The 25,691-nt window shown below is 37.0% G+C and overlaps 2 protein-coding genes across 4 annotated transcripts; both read left to right on the forward strand.

Moving 5' to 3' along the window:
* The first annotated feature begins 263 nt into the window (after positions 1–263).
* LOC113695051 (probable RNA-dependent RNA polymerase 5) lies at positions 264–12,538 on the forward strand. 2 transcript variants are annotated; one of them, XM_072054932.1, is made up of 19 exons: positions 264–794; positions 1,543–1,771; positions 1,854–1,989; positions 3,359–3,433; positions 4,643–4,796; positions 5,080–5,299; positions 5,376–5,463; positions 5,567–5,710; positions 7,044–7,091; positions 7,210–7,281; positions 8,118–8,176; positions 8,671–8,819; positions 9,082–9,307; positions 9,563–9,788; positions 10,301–10,443; positions 10,824–10,986; positions 11,522–11,660; positions 11,877–12,049; positions 12,133–12,538. In XM_072054932.1, the coding sequence occupies exons 1-19, from the start codon at positions 389–391 to the stop codon at positions 12,373–12,375; spliced, it is 3,093 nt and encodes a 1,030-aa protein (XP_071911033.1). In that variant the 5' UTR covers positions 264–388; the 3' UTR covers positions 12,376–12,538. The 2 variants fall into 2 exon arrangements, with proteins under 2 accessions (XP_071911033.1, XP_071911032.1); XM_072054931.1 differs by having other exon boundaries at positions 265–794; positions 8,118–8,224.
* A 2,365-nt stretch (positions 12,539–14,903) lies between these two features.
* On the forward strand, positions 14,904–24,722 carry LOC113697478 (probable RNA-dependent RNA polymerase 5). 2 transcript variants are annotated; one of them, XM_072054934.1, is made up of 16 exons: positions 14,904–15,570; positions 16,077–16,326; positions 16,406–16,544; positions 16,871–16,945; positions 17,570–17,723; positions 18,561–18,783; positions 18,866–18,953; positions 19,068–19,211; positions 20,054–20,125; positions 20,247–20,318; positions 20,482–20,588; positions 20,987–21,135; positions 21,434–21,665; positions 22,593–22,818; positions 23,430–23,566; positions 24,319–24,722. In XM_072054934.1, the coding sequence occupies exons 1-16, from the start codon at positions 15,132–15,134 to the stop codon at positions 24,575–24,577; spliced, it is 2,766 nt and encodes a 921-aa protein (XP_071911035.1). In that variant the 5' UTR covers positions 14,904–15,131; the 3' UTR covers positions 24,578–24,722. The 2 variants fall into 2 exon arrangements, with proteins under 2 accessions (XP_071911035.1, XP_071911034.1); XM_072054933.1 differs by having other exon boundaries at positions 14,905–15,570; positions 20,051–20,125.
* The last annotated feature ends 969 nt before the right edge of the window (positions 24,723–25,691 follow it).

Below are 25,691 nucleotides of genomic sequence, written 5' to 3' on the forward strand. Positions count from 1 at the left end.
AAATGTGATTAACAAAAATGAGAGTTCAAATAACATTTGTTAATTTTAATTGTTTTGAGGCCCAATTTTCTCCTATATTTCTATTGATTTATCATGTGCTAAAATAATTTGATATTATGTGTTTGACTAAATTTCTAGGGGGCCCAAGCTGTGCTTTGCACAGCTCAAGTACCTCTAGTAATAATATAATAAGGAGTGGAGAACTGCGTCCTCTCCTATGTGACAAAAGTGATCGTTAGAACCCGGAATTCAATTTCCCAGTCAAAAGTCTCTTCTGTCCCTCCCAAATTCAAAACATTCCTCTGCAGCAAAGACGACTATTAGCACTAGAACTAGTAGAGTATTACACCCCAAATATCTTGCATTCCCGGCAGTACAACAAACAATAATGGATAATCATTTTCGGACTCCACCTCCACCTCCACCGCTTCAAGGTCAAGTCCCTCTTCCACCAAAAGTAGAGGAGGTAATAAACAGAATCTGCGCAGAAAAGCACCATGATCCGCCGGATCACTTGGCCCGGAAAAAGCTGGCACAGGTGGGTGAAGAAGCTGCTCTTGATGTCGTGAGGAGAATTTACAATACCCCGAACCCCATCCGAACCTTGAGCGGTTACATTACACATTTGGTCAATCAGTCAGACTGTGGAGGTGCTGGCGCTAGTTGTAGCCAAGTAGCAAAAGTCTCTTGTGCTACCACTACTGCTGCTCCAGAGGGATCTATTCCTTACTATTTCTCTCCTCTGAAACGCCCTTTGCCCTCATCACCTTCTGCTTCTCCTATATCTCCCCAAAGTAACATTCTTTAACTCTCTTACGACTTGCAGTTTTGTTGGTTCCTGTTATTTTGCACCTTTGGTTTTAGTTGCTTATTCGTATGCAGCTTGTTTTTTGTTCTTTTAAGTGCCTTCCTCCAACCCAAGAAAAACGGGGAAATAAAGAAAAACAATAAAAAGAAGAACTTTTAGTTCTAGGCTGCCGTTGGAGTTGTCTCTCGTGTAACTTTGGCCACAGCCTCCAGCTCTTCGCTGCAGTTGGACTTTGTCCGTCTTGTCATCTTCAATTTGGCAAACAGGCTTGGTTCGAATCTGATGGGCACTTGCTTATGCTTCTTCAAATCTAATAGCAACTCCTTTTGCATTTCCATATTTCCCGGAAAAATGCTCATTTCGAACCAAAAAAATTTCAGTCTTTTTGCTCTTTTTCGAGTCTAATCATTTCCAAAATGTGCCATTTATTTAGACAAGCAAATATCATTACTCTTTCGAATGTCTTCTTATTATCTTACTCGTATTATCAAACTCGGATTTTTTTTTTCTGGGTTACTTCTTCATTAGCGTAATTAAAAACATTTTGGCCAAATCTCCTCTAAAATATCTCTTGCTCGTGAGTGGAACTTCCATGCAATAACACGTCCAATGCTTTTTGCTTCGTGGTCAACAGTGGACTCATTGAACAATTTGGTAGACTGCATTCGCTATGTATATCTGAACCACTCTGTTGAGATGTCGTCTGATTGATGCGGGCTTTAATGAATATACAGATGGTGAAAGCTCTGGCTATCAGAAGTTGGACCTTCATGTGGGCTCACCCTCATCATCAAATTTACCAATGGCAAAGGCTAGCAAAGTTAGTCGCCAGCTACAGTTTTCTGGTGAACCTGAGTGTAATGAGGAGAAGATAACTCCTGAGGTTTTCAGCTACCAGAGGACTATCTTAACTAGTAAACTGGAGTACAGAAAGCTATTCTTAATTTACAGTTACATTGGAAGGTCGGTTAATTCTTTAATTCCAGTATTAAACCCTGTTTGTTTACACTGTAGCAGTTTCTGACTGAGCCAGTTTCATTTGCAGGAGAAAGTTCGAAGATGTTGTCAGTGATGATGATGCAGACGAAATTTTGGAGATGAAAGATCTCCCGATGGGTAATTTTGAATCCCGCATTTGGGATGCTTATGGAAAGCGATACGTTCCAGCTGATAGAAGACAGGTGAAGCTTCCATTCGAAGTGCCGTCCTTTTTTATTTTTATTTTTTGGGATTCTGAATGTCTTTTAGTTTATAATTGCTCATATTTCTGCACGGTCATCATCTGATCATTGAGAACAAATTAACTTGGTGTTTCAATTGTGTAAACTTGAAATTTTGCAAGGATGAAAAATTGATAGAAAATCATGTTTGGTAATTGGCAGTGTTTTGAAAACCGGACCGGATCGGCCGGTTCGACCGGTTGAACCGCGAACCGGCTATGGCACCGGTCCGGTTTCTATGATAGTGTTGACTTTGTCAGAAAATCGGTCAAATCTGGTAAAAGCCGTAAAAACCGTTGAACCGGATCGAACCGGTTTTCAAGTTTCCCCTCTTTTTCTTTTTTTTTTTTTAAAAAAGTTTTGCAAAATGCTTCTATCAAGATTTGAACTCAAGACTTTTGTAACAAAAGACCAATATAGTAATCATTACACCATCATATCTTTTTTTTTTTTTGATAACATATATATATAAAACAAACATCCATTTTTCTTTTTTCCATTTTTCTTACAAAATCTCATTCTCTCACGACTCTTTCTTTTTAATCTTCAACACACACACACACACTTTTTTTTTTTGTCACTCCTTTTTTAATCAAACCTCTTTAGTTTTAATTTATTGATGTTTTCTTCCATCTTTTTAATTTTGTTTTTATCCATAAAATTGAAAAAAGTTAAAAAAGAATTATTTTTCTTTAATCCAAATTATTTAATGCTACAAGCCACTCACTTTTATCTCATTTTTTGTTTCTTATCAAGTTTGCATTTCTATTTTCGATTCTCTTGACTTCCTTTGAACTCCAAACTTTCTTTTTTAAATTGCAATCTCTAAATCCCAAAGACGTAAATTAAAATTTAAGTTTACAATGTCAAATTCTCATAGACGTGAATTTTGTATAATTTCAAAATATTGTGATATGTTTGAGCTAGATTTAAGATTATTTTGGTAGATATAATTGAAATTGAAATGAAATTTATTTGTTTTAACTTATAATTTAAAAAATTTATTTTTGAAAATCCAAGTTATTCAAAAATAGTAAACTTTTCATCATATAAAGTTTTAAATTAATCTATTGCATGTCTTATTTTGTGCATATATATATTTATATAAATTATTTTTAAAAAAATTCATTGAACTGAGGTTGAACCGGTCCGATCGGTTGAATATCGACCCTTTCGCTTCACCAGTTCAATTGACGGTTCGGATTTTAAAACATTGGTAATTGGTGTGCAATTTGACCAATGACATTGGTTTGGAGCAGACCTTCTCAGTGTTGTTCTTCTGCTAGTTTGATAGCATTTACCATCACTATTTAATCTGTTGGTCTTGCAGAGCACCGAGTGGGATACCGGGAAAACGCATCTGTATTATTGTTACGTATACGCAGATGGAAGTTGTTCTTTTAAGGTTCGTGTTTGTAGAATAAAGAGAAAAGCATCTACTAAGGTTTTTTTTTTAACATAATTTGTTTAATTAGTTGCACTACTATTTTCTTGCTTTACTGCACCCTGCAATTTTCTTTGTTTGAAGTTTTCCCAATACTATACTATTTTGTCTTGCGGAAGCCATATCCGTCGTCACCTGCCACTCTAAAACAAACTTTTGTGAGAAACCACCTTGTCTTTTGTGACAAGGCCATGGTTTTGCGTCCTTATAATTAGATTTATTTTTTTGTTTTAAATGTGCGGGACAAAGTCCGTCATTTTCTCTTTTAATTTTGGAGGGGGTAGAATTTTATCTTCTGGTTTTGATTTTTGCCCAAGGCACTGATTACAGCCCATCCTCGTAAAGGTGACGTAAAAACATCCTGATCGCATGACAACAAATTCAGTAGTATGTTCTCATTTTCCGTTGGAGTAATAATTTATTTGTCAAATTTTTTCCTTCCTTTTGTTTTGGTCAATTTTTTATTTCAAATATGTACACATGGGAAACTAACCCAAGTCATCCTTCACTATTTTAGAATTTTTTTTTCATTCCCACATTTAAAATAATGCAAAATCATCCCTAAAATTTTGAAAATGCACCATTTTTGTCCCACAATGCAATTCCAATCAACCTTCAAGCTCAAAGTCTCATGTCCCAGCCACACTGACACACATATTATATGAGGGCCAATTCAAAACCAGAAATAAGATTCTTCCCCTCCAAATTTGAAAGACGAAAAGACCAATTTTGTCCCTCACATTTTCAAATATATATATATATATATATATAATATAATATGTCTATTATTTTACGGGCTATTTGTCAAACAAGTGATGAAAACAAGAGTGGCTGGCAAACTACAAGTCTAAAATTTGATCTGCTTCACAAATGATGAAGTAGAAGGCAAACAATTCATTTCTCATGTTCCAGGCAAGCCTGTAAAAATGCTTCAACTAGCTGGTAATTTACAAGCTCTCTTCTCTGAATTGTATATATGCATGTGTTTTAGCCCCGGGAGAGGGGGGGGGGGGGTTGGTATATTCACCATGGCTTATCTGTCAATTCAGTACAGTGTCATGTTTGCCATAATGACATTATGAACATGAATGCTCAATCTTAAAATTGGAAGCGAAGCTTCTATCTGTCTTCTTATTGCTGTAACACATATGTTAAATTTGTGTTGTTCAGGGACCTTGTTTGGATACTACATCAACTCACCTGCAAAGAACATTAGGAGACGACAATATACTAATTGTCGAGTTTGCTGAAGATGGAAGGAGTTGTATTGACAGGATTTTAAAGGAAGGAATCCTTGTTGGTTTGAGATGTTACAAATTTTTTGGTGAGGTTTTCCCTCCTTTTCCTGATCAGAAATGCTTAAATGTTCTCTGTTCCTTTCTTTGTTAATTATATTGCTCTACTTTAAGCTGCTTTGTACCCAGAATATTCTTGGTAATTATATACCTGTTGAAAGTACGTAACCAAACCTTAATGCCTATTGTGTCTTCTCTTTGACTTACAAGTATTGAACTTTTCTTTTAATAATAATTTACTTGCTTATATGATCTTTTGGAAGGCTAAATGACTTACTACTATTAGGTTTTTTTTTTATCTTTATTTTGCAGTTATTAAAGATGAAAGCAAAGGTACCAAGAAACAAAAGGAGATGGAGAAGGATAAGACTTCACTTTCTCCTGCTGTTAGATGCTATTTCGTTAATTATGACTCTATTGCTGCTCGTGGTAATAGTGAATCATATAGTTTGTGTCCATCGAACTTAAACAAAGCTAGATGCCATTTTATGCACGTTCACATGGTATCTAGCTTGGCAAAATATATGGCAAGGTAAGATTCCTTAACTTTATTAATGACCAAGTCTTAGAACCTTACAAGTAGTAACACTTGTTACCTGTTAATGCAGGTTTTCGCTGATATTGTCGAAAACAATTAAACTTCCTGTTGATCTTTCTAGCATTGTTATTGAGAGAATTGAAGATATACCTTGTCGTGTATAAGATTTGCTTCTTTTTATTCATTGCCATCGCTTGTATACAAGAAATTTGCTTCTACTAAAGAATTATTTATTGTATTTTGAAATTCCATCAATTGTAGGATGGAAATGGTGATGAAATCCGTGATGAAGATGGAGAAGTGCTTGTACTCACAGATGGAACTGGTTTCATCTCAGAAGATTTAGCTCTGAAGTGTCCCCAAAATTTTTGCAGTGCAAAATTTTTGAAGGATAACGATTTTGAGGTGACATGCTATGCTTGTAAACTAAACTGTTAGCGTATCCACCTTTTACTAAATGATTGTTCAAAGGGTCAAAGACTAGCTTCCTTATGTTAGGGTCAAAAGATTGTTTAGACAATGAAGAGTTTGAATGTCTAGATCGCCCAAATGTTTAATTCGAATTCAAGGATTTACAGATAATTTTGAATAGGAAAAACATGTCTGAAATAAGCTGTAGTGCCATGATAACAGATGTTCTTAGGTTGTTGACCTGAGAGCAAATTTAAGAAGTGCCTAGGAGACAAAGTTCTTTTCTTTTCTCAATTAAATTGATCAGTAGTAGTTAAAATGTGCGATGAGATTTGTCTGAAGATGACAATTCTTGTGGGCTGAATTTCTGGATAGTGCGACCTTATCTAGTTATGCCAACAGGGTGCCTACATAATTGTAATTATAAAACATGATAACTATCATTCTGCTGATGTGATACAGAATTTCAGTAGTGCTCAAGCAATGGTTCTTTTACTGTCAAATTTGAAAAACTATAGGAAACTGTGTCCCAGTTTAGAAGGGCTGGACAGCACTTTGTTAGCACGTGATTCAAGGGGATTATCAAATTAATATTGCAACTGATTTTCAATGATGGATTAAAGATTGAAAACGTTCAAGATGAGAACGAAAGTATCACGTAAGATTATAGGATCCTATTGAGCCTTTTATGTCATGTTGCAGTTCTTTTCTGTTTCGTCCTATGTTTTTACTTCTTGTGACTGCTGGTAAACTCTATCATAAGCTTCGTACATGTGGTTGTTCCGTTGAACATATAATCATGCATACATTCATGGTTTCCAACTTGAATTGCAAGCAAAGAAAGTAGCTTGTGAAGCAAAACAATGAACTGTGGCGAACCCAAAACATCTAAGATTCAAGGTAGGGGATGATCCTTATAGCAGTGATCATTCTTTCTTCCACAAAATGATACACGTAACAGATGCTCATATGGGAAAGTTGACTCTTGGATTTGGAACCTGGTTGAAAAGTGGGAAGAAAAATTAAAGCAATGGCATGGGCTTTTAATACTGCTACAACTTTTAAAGCGCTATGAGTTGGAGTATAGAGATGACCATTATATAGTATGACTGCAAAAGCCTCTAGGCAAGCAAATGGCATAGTAGAAGTATTCGGCATGGAAATGTGCTGAGTTGATCTCATAAACTGCCTTGTCTTTAATTCAAATACAATCTTATGGTGGCCTGGTGTGTTTTTGTCTTGAACTTTCTTTTTAAACCTGTTTATGTGTCTTTCAAGTTTTATTCACTTGTTCTTTTCTTACTGGACTATTTTTGTTGAATTTGAGGATGTGCTGCGTCAAGAAAGAAGAGTGGAAGATTGGAATAGGAAACCGGTACAAGCTTAAATCTATTACTTTCTTTGTTCTATTGTTTTGGGAATTTCTCAGTTGATTTTTCCCCCTCTCAGTGGGGATATGATTGTAAACTCTTCTTTTTACCTTTTTGTTGTAGCCTCTACTGATGCAGTGCCGTCTGTTCAGTAGAGGTTTGGCAGTCAAGGGAACACTTCTTGTTAATAGAAAGGTACTTTCTATCTTTTCTTCGTAGTGTTGTAAAATGCCAATTATTTTTTGCACTTGTCTTGTTTACAAGGACAGTGGTGCCTTCTGTATGTGACATGATAATGGTCTTGGAGTGTTCTGGTGGGATCTTCGTGGACAGAAAAAGTTTGCACTCGGTCTCTGTCTCAAGTGGTTTGGAGAGAGACAGTCCGGCTCTTATGCCTTCTGACTTGCTTGTGTTTTCCTTTAAGCCCATATTTGCTTCTTCCTATCTACGTGGAACAATTATCCTTGCACTGAGAAAAGAATATCCAACGATTTGCACATAAGATGACACCAGTCTTTGAACAACCCTAAATCTTACATTAGAATAGAAGAACAATACTTGCAGTTACGTTGCCACTTTTTGGATAACTTTTCCAGGAATGTGGTCCAACATTTACTTTTCAAGGTTTGCTGCATTGAGCAGTCCTGTCATTTCTTTGCCTGTGATTCACGTTGATGTGTAGAATTTCACTTTCATGGTGAGAATGGTGATAACCAACTCAGAGTTATGGGTTTTGTAGAAGATGTTTAGTCAGTGCACCTCTAATTAAGCAATTAGTCAGTGCTCCTCTACTTTAATGGTGATACCCAACTCATAGTTCTGGGTTTTATAGAAGATGTTTAAGCAATTAGTCAGTCCTCCCCCCCCCCCCCCCCCGGGGGCAGGCGACAGAAACCACCCCATAAAAGAAGGAAATTTATCAAATTGTATCAACCGTTATAAATGGGATTTGTTTGCTGTTAAAGCTATATGCCAGTTTGTCTGTTGAATTTGACACCAGACATTACGAATTTATCCTTGTCAAATTTAAGCTTGATGCAGGAACAATTCAGATCAGATCCTCCATGGTGAAGGTCGAGAGGGATATCAGGTGTCCTGTTACTCCAACATTTGACTCACTTGAAATTGTAGCAATAAGGTGTCTTCCTCTCCTGAGTGATCTTTATTCCTTTTGCTCTTTATACTGCTGCAGTTTAGTGAAGCTCAGTGCATGAAGTATTAAGTTGTTGCTCTTTATACTGCTTTCATTTTATTAGAAAATCGATTGATCTGTGCTTTAATTTGGGTTGATCTCAAACTAGTGCAAAATTTTGTCATTCTGGCTTACAGTTCATGTTCTTAATAATCCAAGCTTTAGTTTGCTGCAGCTGACAAGGTTATGATTTATCTGACTGTTTTAATTAATTCAATGTTTTACATTAATCAACTCTTATGTCTTATCTATACCTAGGTTGCAACCAGCTTTGCTTGCTACTTAAAGGTGTTAAACTGCAATTTAAAGATTGAAGAGAGAACAATGCAATGTGATGCATCTAATTACAAGTTTGATTAGTGATCATGAAACTTTTGTTTTTCATATTTCAGCCATAAACCAAGGAGATGCCAGCTATCAAAAAATTTGATTGCTCTACTGAGCTATGGAGGAGTGCCAAGAAACTTTTTCCTGGATATGTTGAGAAATGTTCTTGAAGAGACGCAAGCGTTATTTACAAACTTGCATGCAGCGCTTAAAGGTATTGCAGATCTGAATCTTATCTGCCATATTTGCTTTAGAGGACCAATCATTTTACATGCTCTCCTTTGATTGATGAGGATTTATAAAACTCTCTTGGCCAAAGATGGATGATGATGTCTTTCAAATAGTTGTTCCACTCAGAATCTTTTTTATGTTATTTTACTTCAACAGTCACCACCAATTGCCAAATTTTGAAAAACAAAACCTTCTATACAAACAACATTGAAAAGTATCTCTCTTGGGGGCAATTGATGTTGCAGTTTCTATCAGAAATGGAGACATGGATGATGGTTGGACTACCGCAAGAATGATATTAGCTGGAGTGCCTCTCAGTGAGCCTCACCTTCAGGATCGTTTAGCTAAACTGGCAAATTTTGAGAGGAGATCACTTAAAAAAGGAAAGCTCCCCATTAGTGAAAGCTTTTACGTGATGGGAACAGCTGATCCAACGGGCCTGTTGAAAGCTAATGAAGTCTGTGTGATCTTGTATGTGGACTACTTGGTTTCTTGTTAGTTGCGCATTTTACAATTCAGGCACATTTTGTAGGTGTCATTCACGGGAGTGAGGAATTGTCCTTGCAAGCATTTCATATCTTTTTCGATAATCTGGTTGAGTTTTGAACTTCTTGTTTTCTCCTCTACTGATATTGTTCGTCTATTTTGTACCATAATCAAGAAGTGTGTTTTTGCAGGTATGTAGAATCTTATCTGAATGTTAACATCTATATTCCTGTCTATTAGGGAGAATGGGCAAATATCAGGAAAGGTACTAGTATACAGAAATCCTGGTCTTCACTTTGGTGACATACATGTCCTTGAAGCAGTGTATGTGAAGGAGTTGGAAGACGTAATTGGTAATGCCAAATTTGGCATATTTTTCTCCACCAAAGGACAGAGATCAGTAGCAAATGAAATTGCCAATGGAGATTTTGATGGTGATATGTATTGGGTTTCCAGAAACCCGCAGGTTGGTACTGATATAAGCCTTTAAACCTATCCCTTATATCAAGATACACTTCACTTTTTGAATGCTTATTATGGAGCTGATGTGCTTAATGTAATGATTTAGTCTATGTTGAATTTTTCAGAGAGAGACAAAGAGACAGATAAAGAGAGCACTACAATATTTGGGTGATAGATATGTAAACAATATGGTGGCTGTTTAGAAGTAGCCAAGATATCAATCCGTTGGCTTCTTTTCTTCCTTTTTTCTAAAAAATAAAAAATCATGAGGCCAAGTATTGTGGTTAAAGCTCATGTTGATAGTTTTTTTACTCGACGGACATTATGCTTTAATTGCAAACTTTTCGCGGATCCAGGAAATTGCATTTTTGTCGAAGGATCTGCCTCTCTCTTTATATTTCATCTGGTCTACATCTACTTATGAGCTTCCTTGTCTTAATGATAATTACTATAGTTCGTACTCTTCTGGATATGACAGAAGTTGTTGAAGTTTGTCCACCACTTTTTATATTTCAGCTTTTGAAGTACTTTAGAGCCAGTGAACCATGGACTCGAGTGTATTCATCTCCACCAGCAGAAAACAAGAAGCCCAGTGATTTTTCAGCTGAAGCATTAGAATATGAGCTTTTTCGACTCTTTCTAGAGAAGCAGAAGCCAAGGTATGCAGGCTATGTGCTCATTATAAACACATACAGAGGTAGACGTAATTAAAACTTTCAACAATCTCAAATCTGATACCTTTATAGATGCATGAACCTAGATCTGTGGTATTACCGAAAGGATATGAGTTACTTGTTTGGAGAAAAGTTTTCTGTTGAGTATGAACCAGGAGACCATGGGATGTTGGAATGTTTTTGGACGAATCTGTGCTGTTAGTTAAAGAAGCACTCCTTGAGCATCTCTAGTTGTATCATGTACATTATTGTTTGTTACTCCTATGACATTTTTTTTTTTGACCAGTTAAATCACGCGTTATGTTTGCTGGCTCATTATGTGATGTTTGTATGTTGTGAATGGTTCAAATGATTTGCTGTTTCAGCTTTAACATGGCTGTTGCTGCTGATAGCTGGCTCGCATTCATGGATTGTCTTTTGGTACTTCGGGATGAAAATGCTGGTGACACAGATGGTCTAAGGCAAAAGATACTTAAATTGGTTGACATATATTATGATGCATTAGATGCACCCAAAAGCGGAAAGAAGGTAAGCTTCAGCACTTGAGAATTTTCTTGGCATTTTTATTCAACGTGTTTTGGCCTTGTGGATAGCTTTCTTAATTTTTTATGATCTTGACATGCCTTTTTTCATGGAATTTGATCGCGGAATTACACACTTCTTAGTTCAATGCTTTGGTTAGGTGCACCCATTTGTGAGTCATGTGAATGGGCAACCCTTTCAAAGCTCTGGTTCCATGTTTGGTTTGTCGTGATACCAAAAAATGCCAGTTCCCAAGTACAATCAAATGGTGAATTGAGCGTTCGACCACTTATCTTTGCTTCAGTGAAGAAGATGTTTTGGCTTCCATTTACATGTTTTTATATGCTTATCCTACATGCAACTTTACGTACAAATAGTTGGCAGATGGGGTCTAGCAGGTGGAGGACATTTTTTTTTTTTCCTTTTTTGTTGCCCTTCTCCTTTGAAGGGGAGGAGAATAATTATTATCTGATGAGGGATTGTTAGTCTGTCCACCAACATTCATTTTCCTCAGCATATCCTTCCTGCTTTTCTGAAACAGGTAAATGTTCCCAACGACCTGATAGCAAAAAGTTATCCACACTACATGGGAAAAGGAAACAGCTACCATTCTACATCCATCCTGGGGGATATCTTCGATCAGACTGAGCAGTTTCAATCTGAAAGGCGCTCTATTGGAGGTAAAAAATTGGTATTAATCGAAGTAAAAAGGTCGTGCAAAAATATACACTCGGGATGTTTAGGTTGATGAAACACTTTGTAGTGAAATGCAACGTTGAGAATTGTGGGTTTGTGACCGTCCTCGCTCCTACATTTTTTCTATTTTCTTTGTTTCTTGACTAGAAGAAATTGAAGTAGTATCCATCATTTGGGCATATTATATTATTTTCTGCTAGAAATATGGAAGCTGCCTTGTTTCAATTCACGCATCCCTGAAGAGTACTTGAGCATGTGGAGGGCGAGGTACGACGATTACCGGTATGAGATGCGAGACGCATTGGAACAAAATCCCGCCGCCGACGACTTGAAGAACAAGGCCGCAGACAGAGTGATCAAGAAATACAAGGAGGTTGGTAAATAATTACTCCTAGCGAAATGGATAGGATAGAGGATTGAATAGTTGGCTGAAATGAAGATTTTTTGCTCGTGTAGTTGCTGTATGAAGCGGCAGAGTTGCAGGAAAGTAAGAAGAAGATGGAAGAAATCAATAACGAGGCGCTTGCCATCTACCATGTGAGCTATGATCATGCCATAGGTCGAGGATGTATTAGCAAATGCAGTTTTGCTTGGAGAGTGGCGGGTTCTGCTCTCTGCAATCTTCATGCCACAAATACCAGCACCAACGAATATCCAACGCTAGTTGTACCATCAATCCTCCGGAATGCTTTATTTTAGCCCCCATTCTGCAACTTTTTTTTTTTTTTTTTTTTTTGCTTCTTCTTTTTTGTTTTTTTGAAGTTTGTAAGCGTGAAAATTTTTGTGTTCATGTCAGTAGTGCGCTCGACTTCCCTATATGTAGAATGATTAAAATTATCAAAAAAATAACTTTGAATTTTAACTCTTTTTTTCTTTGATTATTTAAAAAGTTTATAATCTAAATGCAGAAGGAAACAGAAACATTAAAAACTCCATGTCTAAAATCAGAAAATATATTTCCCTCTAGGCATCTAAAGGACATAATTATAGAATAAAAAAGGAGTATATTTATGATGTATTATTGGATATTCACCTCACTCAAACGGAATATTTATTTTGGCTCCGTTTGGATTGTATTTTTCTGAATTTTTTATAAAAAAATTATTGTAGCAATTTAATATATATGAGATAAAAAAATGATAGAAAAATATGTTCATAAAAAAATATAATAATTTTTCTGAGCAAACTCGCAATAATCCAACATGTTCTTTCGTCTCTTTTTGGGGCGAATCCGAAGAGTAATCGACTTACGAAAAGTCTTTTTTTTTTTTTTTTTATGGCTAATGAAAGTCGCCCAATATTATGACAAATTTTTAGCGGGAGACAAAGGTTGGTGGTGATTAATGGCACGAACAGACAAAGGCCAAAAAGGTAAACAGACAAAACTCCCCAGTTATGATGCTACCGCTCGATAAGACATGTCGGTAGATATTTTCCTCAAATGTCACTCAAAAGTAAAAAGTGATCATGCATTAATATTCCGTTCCCACGGCCCACGGGCACGGGAAGTTTTTCTTTTTCCGCTGCCCCCGGGGGCGGTATGTGGGGTCGTCAGTTAGCTATGATCTCGAAGGCAGCAAGTTATAATTACGAAAAGCACACACACACATGTGCTTTTAGATTTGCTTTCCTTAAATCAGTCCGTGTACGATACTGGGAAATTAGTACTCTAATTATTAGCTTAGTTTGGGAGTTTAGAATAGAAAAGAAGAGAAGAGAAAAGAGAAGTTAGAAAATAAAAGAAAAGACGGAAAAGGATTCAAGCTCCGATTTAAGTTGTTTGGAAGTTTTAAGAAAAAAAGAGAAGGTAAATAATTTCTTTTATTTTGGAAGTTAAAAACAACTGAAAAAAATACTCAAATAAATTACTTTAAAAATTTGTTCTTTTTGTAAATAAATGTGAATTAAGTAAGTTGAGAGACTCATCTGATTGGAAATTAAGGTTGTGTTTGGATTGCATTTTTCGTGATTTTTCATGGAAAAATTACTGTAGCGATTTGATATATGTGAGGGAAAAAGGTAATAGGAAAATGTGATCACGGAAAACGACATAATTTTTCGACAGAAACCGGCAATCCAAACAAGGCCTAAAATTTTTTGTATCATAATTTCAGGGGCAATATTATCATATTAAAAATTTTACTTAAGCTTCCCTTCCTTTTCCACCCTACTTTGGACAGAAAGTTTTCCAAAACACAGAGGAAAGTGAAATATTTTCATATCTTTTCTTTTCCTTCTTATTTTTGCTCTCAAATAATAGAAAAAGTTTATAATCCTTTTCAATTCATTTCCTTCCTCCCAAACTAGCCATAAGTAAAATTTTTGCAGCAGCATTTTTACCATTAAAATTCAAATATCAATGGATATCTTCGGATTTGAGCAATTAAGGAGGTTGTCAAAGGAAAAAAAAAAAAAAGGAAGAATGAAAAAGTTAAAAAAAAATCCATAGATACACACAGTAGGCCTACCAATAAGGTGGTTAATGGGATTCACACGCCGAACAGTACAGTACAGTTTGAATAGTAAATTCTTTTGAATAGTTTTTTTTAATAAAAGTATTGCAACACACTTTTTATCTGACACGTTAGAGAGTTTGGATACCACAAATATCTCAAATAATATTTCGCTTACATCATAAATACATTTCTTAATCTACCTTTTTATATTTTCAATTACCTTTTTATTTCACATACATCACATCATAAAGAGTGCTACAGTAATTATTCCAAATAATACTCTATCCAAACAAACTAACCAGTGAAATAAAAATATAATTAAAAAATATGTTGATGAGATAAAATTTTACAAATAATCCCCAATTTCCAAACAAAGTGAATGTATATCTTCTATATAATGCACACTGGGATCTGAATATAATTTTCTCTTTTTTAAAAATTTTTTCTCTTGATGAATTCCATGCATCGGTAAGTGTCGGACAGTAAAATTAATCTGATATTCCTAACACTTACCCTCAGATAAATTGTGCGTAAACTGATTTGTTTGTTTAGGCCTCAGATAAATATTCCCACCCATTTGTTCTTCTTTTTTTTTTTTTTTTGGGTGCGAAATTCTCCTCCAATTATAAACTAATAAAGTTGGTGGTTTAGGCCGGGGCTCCAAAATCCTAGCGCCCGAACCGTTTGACAATCGGACAGGCCTCCTTCGGACTGAAGCTAATCGAGAAGAATCAACCACCCTTTAATTTGCGCGGGAATCTTCCTCTCCTTTCCCTTTTGTCTCCTCTCTCTCTCTCTCTCTCAGAAGTCAGAGTTTATACCTTGTAGACTAGAAAGCAGCGACAGCTATGGACTACTACTACTGCTGCGTAGCGTAACGACGATAGCAAGTCAGTTCCCACTGCCCACTTCCCAAGACAACGCCCGCCACTTCCATTTTCCGGTTTCCTCCTCTTCACTGGTGTACTAAGTATTACAAGTATAAAGCACCTGCGAAGAATGGGAGATTATCATCCTCGTCAGCCCACCGCTTTGCACCACGCACCCGCTACCTCCAAGGCAGCAATAATGGCATCTTCTCCTCAAACTCAACTTCGAGGGTCGGTTTCACTTTCAGAACCAGTGGAAAGAATGATCGAGCAAATCTGCATAGAAAAGCAGCAGCCACCACCTGATCATTATGCTCGCCAGAGGCTTTTTGATATTGGCGAAGAAAAAGCTTACGAAATTGTGAGGAGGATATATTACTCCAAGCAGCCCATCCGGACTGATCTCAGTCGCTACATTACCTGGTTCGCCGACAGCCCTCAAAGTCCCATTCGCCAGTCCTCTTCTCCTCCCTCCCCGCGCACGCCGCCACCCCAACTTCACGCCTGCTCTTCCCCTCCTAAGCGTGCTCTGCATTTTCCTCCGCCTCCTCCCACTTGTTTTTCCCAATGTACGAGTACCTCCTTTTCTTCTTACTCCTACTACTTCAGTTCTTCCATAATTTACTGCACGCTGGAGTATTGATTTACTACTGCGGGTGTTTTGGTTGGTCCTTCTTGCCGTTGCAATTATTCATCTGGACTGTTTTTCTTTTTGTTCTTTGATATACATTATTATGTATTTGTTTCCAACGTTGGCTTTCTTTCTTCATCTCCGTTTCTTTTTTTTCTCATTTTTCACCTCCCCCCCCCCCCCCCCCAAAAAAAATACCCCCAAGAAAAAAAAAAAAACCGTTTGCGGCGCTAGTGGTTGTCCTTATGACCATGATCAGCTTTTTCTTCCCCAAGAAAATATCTGTTGCTTAATGTAAGTGAGCTTCTAGACAAGAGAATAAGTATTAACGAGACTGTATTTTTTAATAGTTTATTCTTTTTCTCGAATTTTTGTTGCATTCATTTTACTAATTTGTTGTCCCTATGATTCGTGATGGGCTTGGACGTTTGTACTGCAATGCAGGTGATGAAAGCCCTTGTTCTCCGATGTCAAAGCAGAATATGAGCTCTCCCTTACCGCATCCTGAGAGTGCAAGCCCTTCACAGACTACTCACAAGTCAATGTTTTGTTGTGAACCTGGCGTTGAAGAGAGCACAAGCACCCAGGATATCGGTTATCATTTTAAAGTCCTCAATGAAAGCAGCTACCAGTTGACGGTCCTTAGTCAACTTGAGTTCAGAAAGTTCTTTCTATTGTACTCTTACATTGGGAGGTTAGTCCTGTTCTTCATCCACATGTCAAGTCTGGTCTATTGTTGGCCATTTCTTTAACCGAGCCAGTTCTTTTTGCAGGAGCAAGTTGGAAGAGGTTATAACTACCGACAATGCCAATAAGATTTTAGAAATGAAAAATCTCCCAATGGGGGTTTACGAGTCTTGCATTTGGGATATGTGTGGAAAACAGTTATGTGCTCCGTCAGATAGAATAGAGGTTAAAATCACATTCAGTCTTTCTGATATTAGTTTTCTTTTGTATATGATTGTCCTGCTTTTTTCCCTGTTAGAGCCACCTTTCTCGTTGAGAGTCATAATTGGCAGGCATTTCTTCTGCATGCTTCCTTTTTTTGTTCAACCCACCCCTTTTGCTTTCCCTTTTCTAAACTTTGAATTATATTATGGTCCAGAGTTCTATATGAAAAGTGAAAGTGTTGATTTACTGAAATGTTAATTAACCAACAACGTTTGGTTAGAGCATAATATGACAAAATGATAAAGTAATATTTATGAACTTTCAATCCATCATCTTTTGTCTTGTAGGTCATCGATTGGGACTCTGGGAAGACGCATTTTTACTATTGTCACGTTTATCAAGATGGAAGTTATTGTTTCAAGGTTTGTGTGAGAATAGTGAAGGAAGATACATCAGGTGTTCATTTTTTTGTATTTTGAAAAGATTTGAATTTTGCAAGAGCCTCAGGCATTTGTAATATACTGCAATTATCATGACTTGAAGCTGTTCAAGTAGTGTAGAAGGTGATCTCTTCATCATGGTTGGTGTATCTTGGCATGCTAACCGAGGCGAGGCTTTCTTATAGTAGTGTAATTTTACTTTATATATCGTGAAGAATATTAGGTTTTAGAAAGATACTGAGTTTTTAGTATTTCCAAATTGTCCTTGTACTGTAAACAAAGTAATCATTAGCTAGAAGGTTGAAAATAAAATGGGTGAACAGAGTTTTCTGAACTGGTCCAAGTTTCCAACTGGCTACCAAATCATCTTTCCCCACATCCTTCTGTAGTTGTTTTTTCCCCTTCGTTAGTAGTTATCTCTACCTAGATAATACTACATGTTTTTATGACCATGTAGTTTCGTTAGCTCTCATTTTGACTTTACTTTATTCACTAGTTTAATAACCTGTGTACGTTATTGTAGAATTTGAACAAATGCTGATACTCAGTTTGAGTATCATTTGTAGAATTTGGCCAAATGCTACATAACAGATTGCATTTTCTCAGGGACCTTACTTAAAGACCATAAGAACTCACCTTCAAAGAGCGTTAGGAGATGACAACGTGTTGATTGTCAGGTTTGTTGATAATGGCAAATGTAATTCTGACAGGATCATTGAGGATGGGATTATTGTTGGTTTGAGGCGCTACCGCTTTTTCGGTTGGTTTCCACTCCTTTCCCTAATTGGAAGACGTTCAATTGTTTCATCTTGATTTTCCATTTCCCAAAACATAATTGCTTGGAATTGCTTTTATATTCTTTGTTCTAGACAGCTATAACTTCTTTAGATGCATTGCTAAACTTGCTATCTTTTGCATTTCTTTGAGTCGTCTGTACTTGAGTTATTTCCTGTCAGCAACAACATAGTCTATTGCCTCATACAGCCTTACCTTGGTCCTGCCAATTACATCAAGATTAACCTGACATTTTTTTCAAGTTTCTTCCAATTGTACCAAGGTTCTGCTTTAAGCTGGCATTATTTAATGAAAGCACTGGCCTACTAGGTCAATATTTGGGTAAGAATGCAAAAGAAAAGACTTAATTGAGCAACCTTGTTATTGTTGTCATCATTTAAACTCTTTTTTTTGCTCGTTTGTAGATGTCATGCTGTACATGGTTATGACACTTGAACAGAGTGCATGAATCGTTCTACGAGGTTTTACTATTGCATTCCAGGCTGCAACTATCCTTCTAGATAACCTCTTTCTCTCGTACACTAGCTTGTTTGCCATTTTTCAATAAGAAAATGATCATCTGTTCTTGGTCAACAGCAATTGGTCGCAACTTTGTTTGTTTCACTTATAAGGATTCTAATTACAGGTTTGGCATATGGTAACAGCTTGCACATAATATGACATCTATCTAATTGGCTGTTGGCACTTTCATCCCATTTCCCTCATGTTAAGCTTTTGGTTTGTTCTTGTACAGATTGTTTTACTAAAAGTAGGCAGTATCTTGTGCAGTCATGTGATGATTTCTTTGTTGTTAATTTTGCAGCTTTTAAAGATGAATGCAAAGATGCCAAGAAGAAAAAAAAAGGATTGGAGAAGAATGAAACTCCTCTTTCTGCTTTTCCCAAGTGCTACTTCGTTCGATTTGACTCTATTGCTACTTCTAGCACTGATGAGCCATACCTTTTATCTTCACTGGAAGTAAATGAAGCAAGGCGCCTATTTATGGATGTGAACATGGTTTCTAGCATGGCAAAATACATAGCAAGGTGATACTTCTATTGTTAATGTGGATGTCCATATCTAAGACTTGTACGAGTGGTAAATGTTCTGTACTTGTTCTAAGTGCAGGTTTTCCCTGATCTTGTCAAAGACGATAAAACTTCCAGTGGATCTTTCTTCTGTTGTCATTGATACAATTCAAGATACAGAATGCCATGTATGACCTTTGCTTCTTTTCCTTGTCGTTTTCACTTCCTTCCTCAGCTAGAAGCAATTTCCTTCTTCCTCTCATAGTGGACATGTTCTTGCTCTATTATCCACTCTACTGTAGGATGGGAATAATCAACCTATCAAAGATGATAATGGAGGACCTCTTATACATACAGATGGAACTGGTTTTATCTCCGAAGATTTAGCACTGAAGTGTCCGCAAGATTTTGGTAGAGCAAAATACATAAAGGACAAGGATTTTCAGGTGAGAACAAAGTTCTTTGAAACGCCAAGTTTTCACTTTCAATTGCATTGATAAAAGTTCCAAGTGTCAAAGAACATGTGCCATGATGGTTTCAGTTGACATATGTAGAGAACTAATCAGATTTTGTTTTGAGATTTTGTATTAACTTAAAGGTCCATTTTGCTATACATATAATTCATAGTTGTGATAGAGGAAAAACCTGTCTGATACCATCATCCTTCCTCTCCTTAATAAAAAAAGCTGTGGAGCTTTCTACTTTTGCCCCCATTGCTGAGTCCTAAAATATCATGACTACATGACAATTTTCTTTACATGTTACTGTTGATTGCATTTCTGTTTTTTAAGGTTCCATGTTGCAGTATAGTGGCACTTCTTGAACCCTGTACTTTTAGGATAAATTTAAGTTATTTGTATTCACCAGGTCGGGAGTGTATACTCCATATTAACATGACAAACATGATCTCAGAGATGGCACTAGTTGTAGTTTCTATCACAAATGTAAACATTGTCTTCTGCGCAAATTTCTCCCACGTTTTGACTCAATTTGAGATGTACTTTGGAGTCAAATATTCCAACAAAGGGATCTACTGCAAAGTGTGGGTTAGCATTTATCTTAAATTGGGCTCAGAACATTTCATATGCATGTCCATATTCTTGCAGTACACCCATAAAATGGAGATAAACATTCACTACCTGAACAAATCAAAATTAATGCTCACCTAGTTGGCTGTCATTTTATTGATAGATAAATAATCTGCTAAATCATCTTGTGTACTGTCTTTTTTTTTTTATGGCTGAATTGTTCAATATAATTTTCTAACTGTTTATTCTGCATGTAGAAGTTTCACAATTTTGTCGGATTCGTGGATGCGCCATTTGAAGTGAGAGGTACAGAAGCTGGGAATAGGGACCCGGTACGGGCACAGATCTTAATTTTTTCTATTAAATTTTATGAATGGATGTCTGGAAGCATCTCAGCTGATGTTTTTAAGATCTTTAGAAGTTTTTCCTTTAATATTTTTGGTTTTCTTCCAGCCTCTGTTGATGCAGTGTCGTCTCTTCAGTCAAGGTCTTGCTGTTAAGGGAACTCTTCTTGTAAATAAAACGGTAGCATACCGTCTTTCCATGTGAATATTCTTATTGCAAAAGATGTATCTAAATGCTCTGTAGTTTTGCTAAACTGAGTATGTTTACTGCACAAAGCATTTGATTTGTTCGTATTTTTTTTTAACTGTCACCATAGCTTATAAAATCATCTCCACAAATTCAGCTTAAAGCAGGAACCATTCAGATTAGGCCCTCCATGATAAAGGTTCGGAAAGGTAGAAAAGGTCCCATTGGGCAAACATTTGACTCGCTGGAAATTGTTGCAGTCAGGTAGGCCATATAAACCCCACACCAGAATCCCTTACTTCCAAATGTGGGATAATCAAGTCCCACTCCCCTTACAGTTGGGTCATAATATGCAATAACTTTGACACTTAAATAAGGCTTTGCATTTTTTAAAATGATTTATGATTATTTATCAAGATTTAATTTGCTTCGAGACATAAGTTCAATTTGTGGAAAACAAATTTGTCCTTTTCAAAAAATTATCTATTCTTTATTTATCACTATAATAATTAGGTCCACTTGCTAGAAGTATCGTAAATGTGGTTAGATATTAGGACAATTTAAAAATTGTATCATAAGGAGGGAGCAAATATCAAAAAATTGTACTGCTTTTGGTGTGTCCTGTTAGAGATTGTAAACTGTTATTATTATTGGCCTTTCAGTCATAGACCGAGGAGGTGTCATCTATCAAAGTATTTGATTGCTCTTTTGAGCTACGGAGGCGTTCCCAGGACGTTTTTTGTGGATCTAGTGACAAGTGTGTTGGAAGAGACAAATGCTGTCTTCACAGATAAGCGTGCTGCATTCAAAGGTGATCTGAGATACTATATTTCATTCTATGAAGAGCTTCTTTTACTTTTGCAATTTTGGGAAGTTACCTATCCTTTTCTTTTCTTTTTTTCTTTGACAGATACAGAGTATTTTGTTAAGCACAAGTTACTGAATTTGGTTGTTTTTCTTGAAATCTTTGTTGTCCTCAGTTTGTTGTTTTGCTTAACTATACAGCAAAAAGTGATAACCTAGTTACTTTTTCGTTATTTTTCTTCGTTTTCCTCATATGTAGTGATAATTTTCTAAATGTTGTTCCCTCTCTGCTTTAATTAATGCAGTTGCACTAAATCAAGAAGGTTTTTATGATACTGGCGGTGCTCTAAGACTGTTGTTAGCTGGAATCCCTCTTAATGAGCCTCATTTACAAAAACGTCTATCTGAGTTGGCAAATAATGAAAGAACCCTATTGAAAGAAGGAAAGATCCCTATTAGTGAAAGCTTTTACTTGATGGGAACGGCTGATCCTACTCCTACAGGCTTGTTGAAAGAAAATGAAGTTTGTGTGGTCCTGTATGTAGACTTTTTACATGCTCTGTTCTTTTAATTGGCTTCGATTATTCTCACCACTTGCATGATTTATATTTAAGTGAAGTGATTTTATTTCATCCTCGTTCTTTATGCATCAAGGGAAGTACTAGTTTGGAGAGAATGCCATGTACTCGAATTAGTACCATTATCTTTAACTTTGTTTAAGGACTCTCATAACAAATGTGGTGAAAACAGGTCCTTTATGCAAGTCCACAACTCATCTTGCAAAGATATGAAGGGATAATATTAGAAACCTCCCTTAAGAGATTTCTCTTAATATCACTTGGCATTCTTGAGGTTTTTGAAATATCACTTACCTCCCCCCTCACTTGACACATAATTCACATATCAAATAATTGTAGCTCAAAAGTAAAAGTAACTTTCTTCTCTTACCTTTTTTTCTATCATTCTCTATTACTCATTTTTTGTAATTGTGATAAAATGGGGTATGATTTATTTGGTTATTTTGAGTTAATTTTTATAATGATTGGTACAATGTAATAGTTTGGGCAAGGGTTTATAAGAAATCAGTTTTAAACATATAGAGTGAAATTGGTGCAAGTGTATTTCATTTCAAATTTATTTTTTATGCGGTATAACATTATGATGTGGTAGTACTATAAGAGATTGTTTTTTAGGCGATGGTTTTTTTGAAGTGAACAAAGTGATTTAGGAATATTGTTATTTAGCAAGTGAATGGGTAGTTTAGGGCTTTTAAAAATTTTGTTACACAAATAACAAAAATAAGGGAGGTAAGTGATATTTTTAAAACCTTAGGGGTGGTGGGTGATATTAAGATAAATCTCAAGGGAGGTTTCTGATATTATCCCATATATGAATAATATACGATTGGAATCCAAAATAATATCTTCATGCTAATTTTGATATTTCTGGTTTCTTGTATATTAGGGATAATGGTCAGGTATCTGGGAAGGTTTTAGTTTACAGGAATCCAGGTCTGCATTTTGGGGATGTCCATGTCCTTGAAGCGGTTTATGTGCCGGAGCTGGAGGATATAATTGGCAATGCCAAATATGGTATATTCTTCTCCACGAAAGGTCGGAGATCTGTTGCTTCTGAAATTGCAAATGGAGACTTTGATGGTGACATGTATTGGGTTTCTAGAAATCCTCAGGTTCGTATTCACTAATCTTGTGATTAAATTAATAGTAGTCATTTTTTGATTCCTATTCTGAATTTTTTTATATTGGTCATAAGATTTTATGTATCTTGAGCGTGTGGGTATTGATGTGAAGGAGACAGAGAGAGAGAGAGAGAGAGAGAGAGAGAGAGAGAGAGAGAGAGAGAGAGCAATCAGAAACTTAAGATGCTAGTCAATCTGGTTTTTGCTTGCAAGTTGCAAATCTATCAATCTAGTTCTCTTGGTCTCGTGTTGCTTATAAGGTAAAACGTGAAGAGAGATGTTGAAAATATAAAATGCTGTGGCACTTTTAAGTTAAATCTGGTCCAGCAATGAGCTGTGCTGTGTTTCTTTGGTACCATGTTATGTTCATGTGTTATGGTACCTGTCTGCTTGAGGTATCCCAGCATATATTACAACTCTGAGATTTTTCATTTAGCTAGATCCACAGAATTGCTTGTCTTGGAATCTATCTCTCCTGGCATTTTTTTTTTTTTTTGGCTTCTAGCATTCATGTATTTGCAGATGTAGCAAAGTTTGCATATGCTCTAAATTTGTGTAAGAAATTGGATCTAGCTTTGATTTTTTATCTCCGTGGATGACAGCTCTTAAAGTACTTCAGAGCAAGTCCACCATGGACGCGTGTTTATCCAAGTCCGCGAGCAGAGAGTAAGAATCCAAATGCATATTCAGCTGAACAATTGGAGCATGAGCTTTTTCGACATTTTCTAAAGAAGCCAAGGTATGCTGCCATCTCTGCATGTAAGAATAGCATGTGCATATCGTTCATGCATTGACAGTCACAAACAAGCATAAACATGCATGGTGTTTTAAAATATTTATGTATCTCTGTACAGGAGATAACATGTTTATCCATATGATACGCATATGTAAACACAACTTAGCATATATGTAGTATTATGCACATACAGATACTTTGCTCGAACATGGTGAATTTGGGCTTATTACTGGATTGATTAGATACTCATGTGACACCACTGGGTTCAAGCTTAGATTTATGTACTTATTCCTGTTTGAATGCCTAAATGTTTTGTGAATCTTTGCAGAGTACTGCCTGTATACAAAAGGAGAACCATGTGAAATTTTGTGAAGTACTTGTGTCATCAATTATTATTCAATTCCAGATAACGGGTGTTTCCAATATTTCTCTGTTGTGTAGTAGTGAGTTAGGAGAAAACATAGAAGCAAATTCCTTTCAGAAGAACATGTTGGAAGTTTTGGATGCTCAAGGATGATGGTGATGAGGCTATTAATCAATAATATTAAGAAAAATGGCTCAAATGCATAGATCATCTACCTTGTTTATGGAAGTGATAAGAGCGTACGAGCCCAAATTGAATGTTTGTCACTGTTATGTCCTTCGATTGCTATCTCCTCAATTGCAAATGCCACATCAATTAATATCTGGAAATAACCTCCCGACAGATTTTGTTTTTGTTGTGAATGTCTCTAACGTTTTGATCTTCTTTTCAGCTATAATATGGCCGTTGCGGCTGATAGTTGGCTAGCTTTTATGGACCGTCTCTTGATATTGGGTGATGACAATGCCAAAGAGAAAGATGCTTTGAAAGAAAATATGCTTAAGTTGATTGATATATATTATGACGCGCTAGATGCACCAAAATGTGGAACGAAGGTCAGTTCTGTGGATACAAATCTTTTTTGCAACTGCCATTCAAATTTTTGTGGACGAGTCTGTCATGGTTACTTTCTAGATTCTTTTTTGGCTTGATGTGCTTGTGTATTTGTGTGCGTTCCTCTAGCACTTTGAAGTTGTGCTTCTTCGCTTGGACTCTAAATAGCTCATCCCTGAGCAAAGTATTGCAAGGAGCCTCAGAAGTTCGTATGTATTTTTGTTGTGGCCTCATCTTCCCTAAGCAACTAGTTGTTTGTTGTTGTGTAAATTTCTGAGCTCCTATAGCTTCTGTAAATATAGGGCTACGCTCAGACAGTCGCATGCATGTATGTGTTGGAGATCGCAGTGGGTCGGATGATGCCGTTGTCTAAGCACCTGCTAATATTATTGCTATATCTTTCTGTGTCTGCCGGTGCTTTTGCATTGGTAAAATTTTCAGTAGCCTTTTGACCTTTCCTGTGTATGCTTTTGCATTGGTAAGTGAAGAAGCGCAGACGCTTCCCCGAGGAGAGCTGACCTGATCAGCTCGGGGTGTCGATGGGAGAGCTGATCCAAGACCTGCAAAACAGAGAAGATGAGCTAACAGAGTGGGCCCTGAGGTGGTCCCCGAGGGCACTCCGACGGTCAAGTTAGTTTTCCGGTGAGTAGGGTTCACGGGGATTAACTTAGTCAGAGTGTATTAGCCGAGTAATCAGCGTCCTTTGTACAGTAGATGTGTGCTATTATTTATACCTGCGAGGGAGTCCGACCTCCGCACGATGCGGGACTTGCCCGGTATAGATAGTGTCCCGCACTCTGGGGGGGGACTTCCCCCGACCTCTTCGGGATGGACCTTCGCCTCCCCTGGGAGCCCTAGTCAGTACGGCCCGGGGCTGCTCCCAGGGGTCTGAGGGTCAAGGCCCAGCTCGGCCATTCCTGGGCTGCCGCGTGTCTGGGCCCGGAACGGGGCCTCTGCACTAGCCCCCTAGATTGGGTAGGACTGTCAGGCAGACCTAATCTACCTCCGCCACGTGGAAGGCCAGAGCCGCGCACTACTCTGCCGAGGTCACTTCTGGTACAGTGCTGTCACAGGGACGCTGTGCCCGCGTCCTTTCAGCTGTCCCGCCTCTTCGGTTTTCGTACCAGCATTAAATGCGTTCACATGGGGGTCGGTTCAAATTCACGCAATCATTTTCCCTCCACTCTTCCCCCTATAAATAGGGGATGCCAA

This window comes from Coffea arabica, chromosome 6e (genome assembly GCF_036785885.1).
Source record: "Coffea arabica cultivar ET-39 chromosome 6e, Coffea Arabica ET-39 HiFi, whole genome shotgun sequence".
Classification (NCBI taxonomy): Eukaryota; Viridiplantae; Streptophyta; class Magnoliopsida; order Gentianales; family Rubiaceae; genus Coffea; species Coffea arabica.

Excerpts from the sequence above, each read along its gene's own strand:
- LOC113697478 (XM_072054933.1), top strand. The coding sequence starts at position 15,132 with ATGGGAGATTATCATCCTCGTCAGCCCACCGCTTTGCACCACGCACCC. Across the intron at positions 20,589-20,986 it reads CTGGAAATTGTTGCAGTCAG|TCATAGACCGAGGAGGTGTC; the intron begins GTAGGCCATATA and ends TTGGCCTTTCAG. Across the intron at positions 23,567-24,318 it reads CATTTTCTAAAGAAGCCAAG|CTATAATATGGCCGTTGCGG; the intron begins GTATGCTGCCAT and ends TCTTCTTTTCAG.
- LOC113695051 (XM_072054931.1), top strand. The coding sequence starts at position 389 with ATGGATAATCATTTTCGGACTCCACCTCCACCTCCACCGCTTCAAGGT. Across the intron at positions 5,464-5,566 it reads TTGAAGATATACCTTGTCGT|GATGGAAATGGTGATGAAAT; the intron begins GTATAAGATTTG and ends CATCAATTGTAG. Across the intron at positions 9,789-10,300 it reads GGGTTTCCAGAAACCCGCAG|CTTTTGAAGTACTTTAGAGC; the intron begins GTTGGTACTGAT and ends TTTATATTTCAG.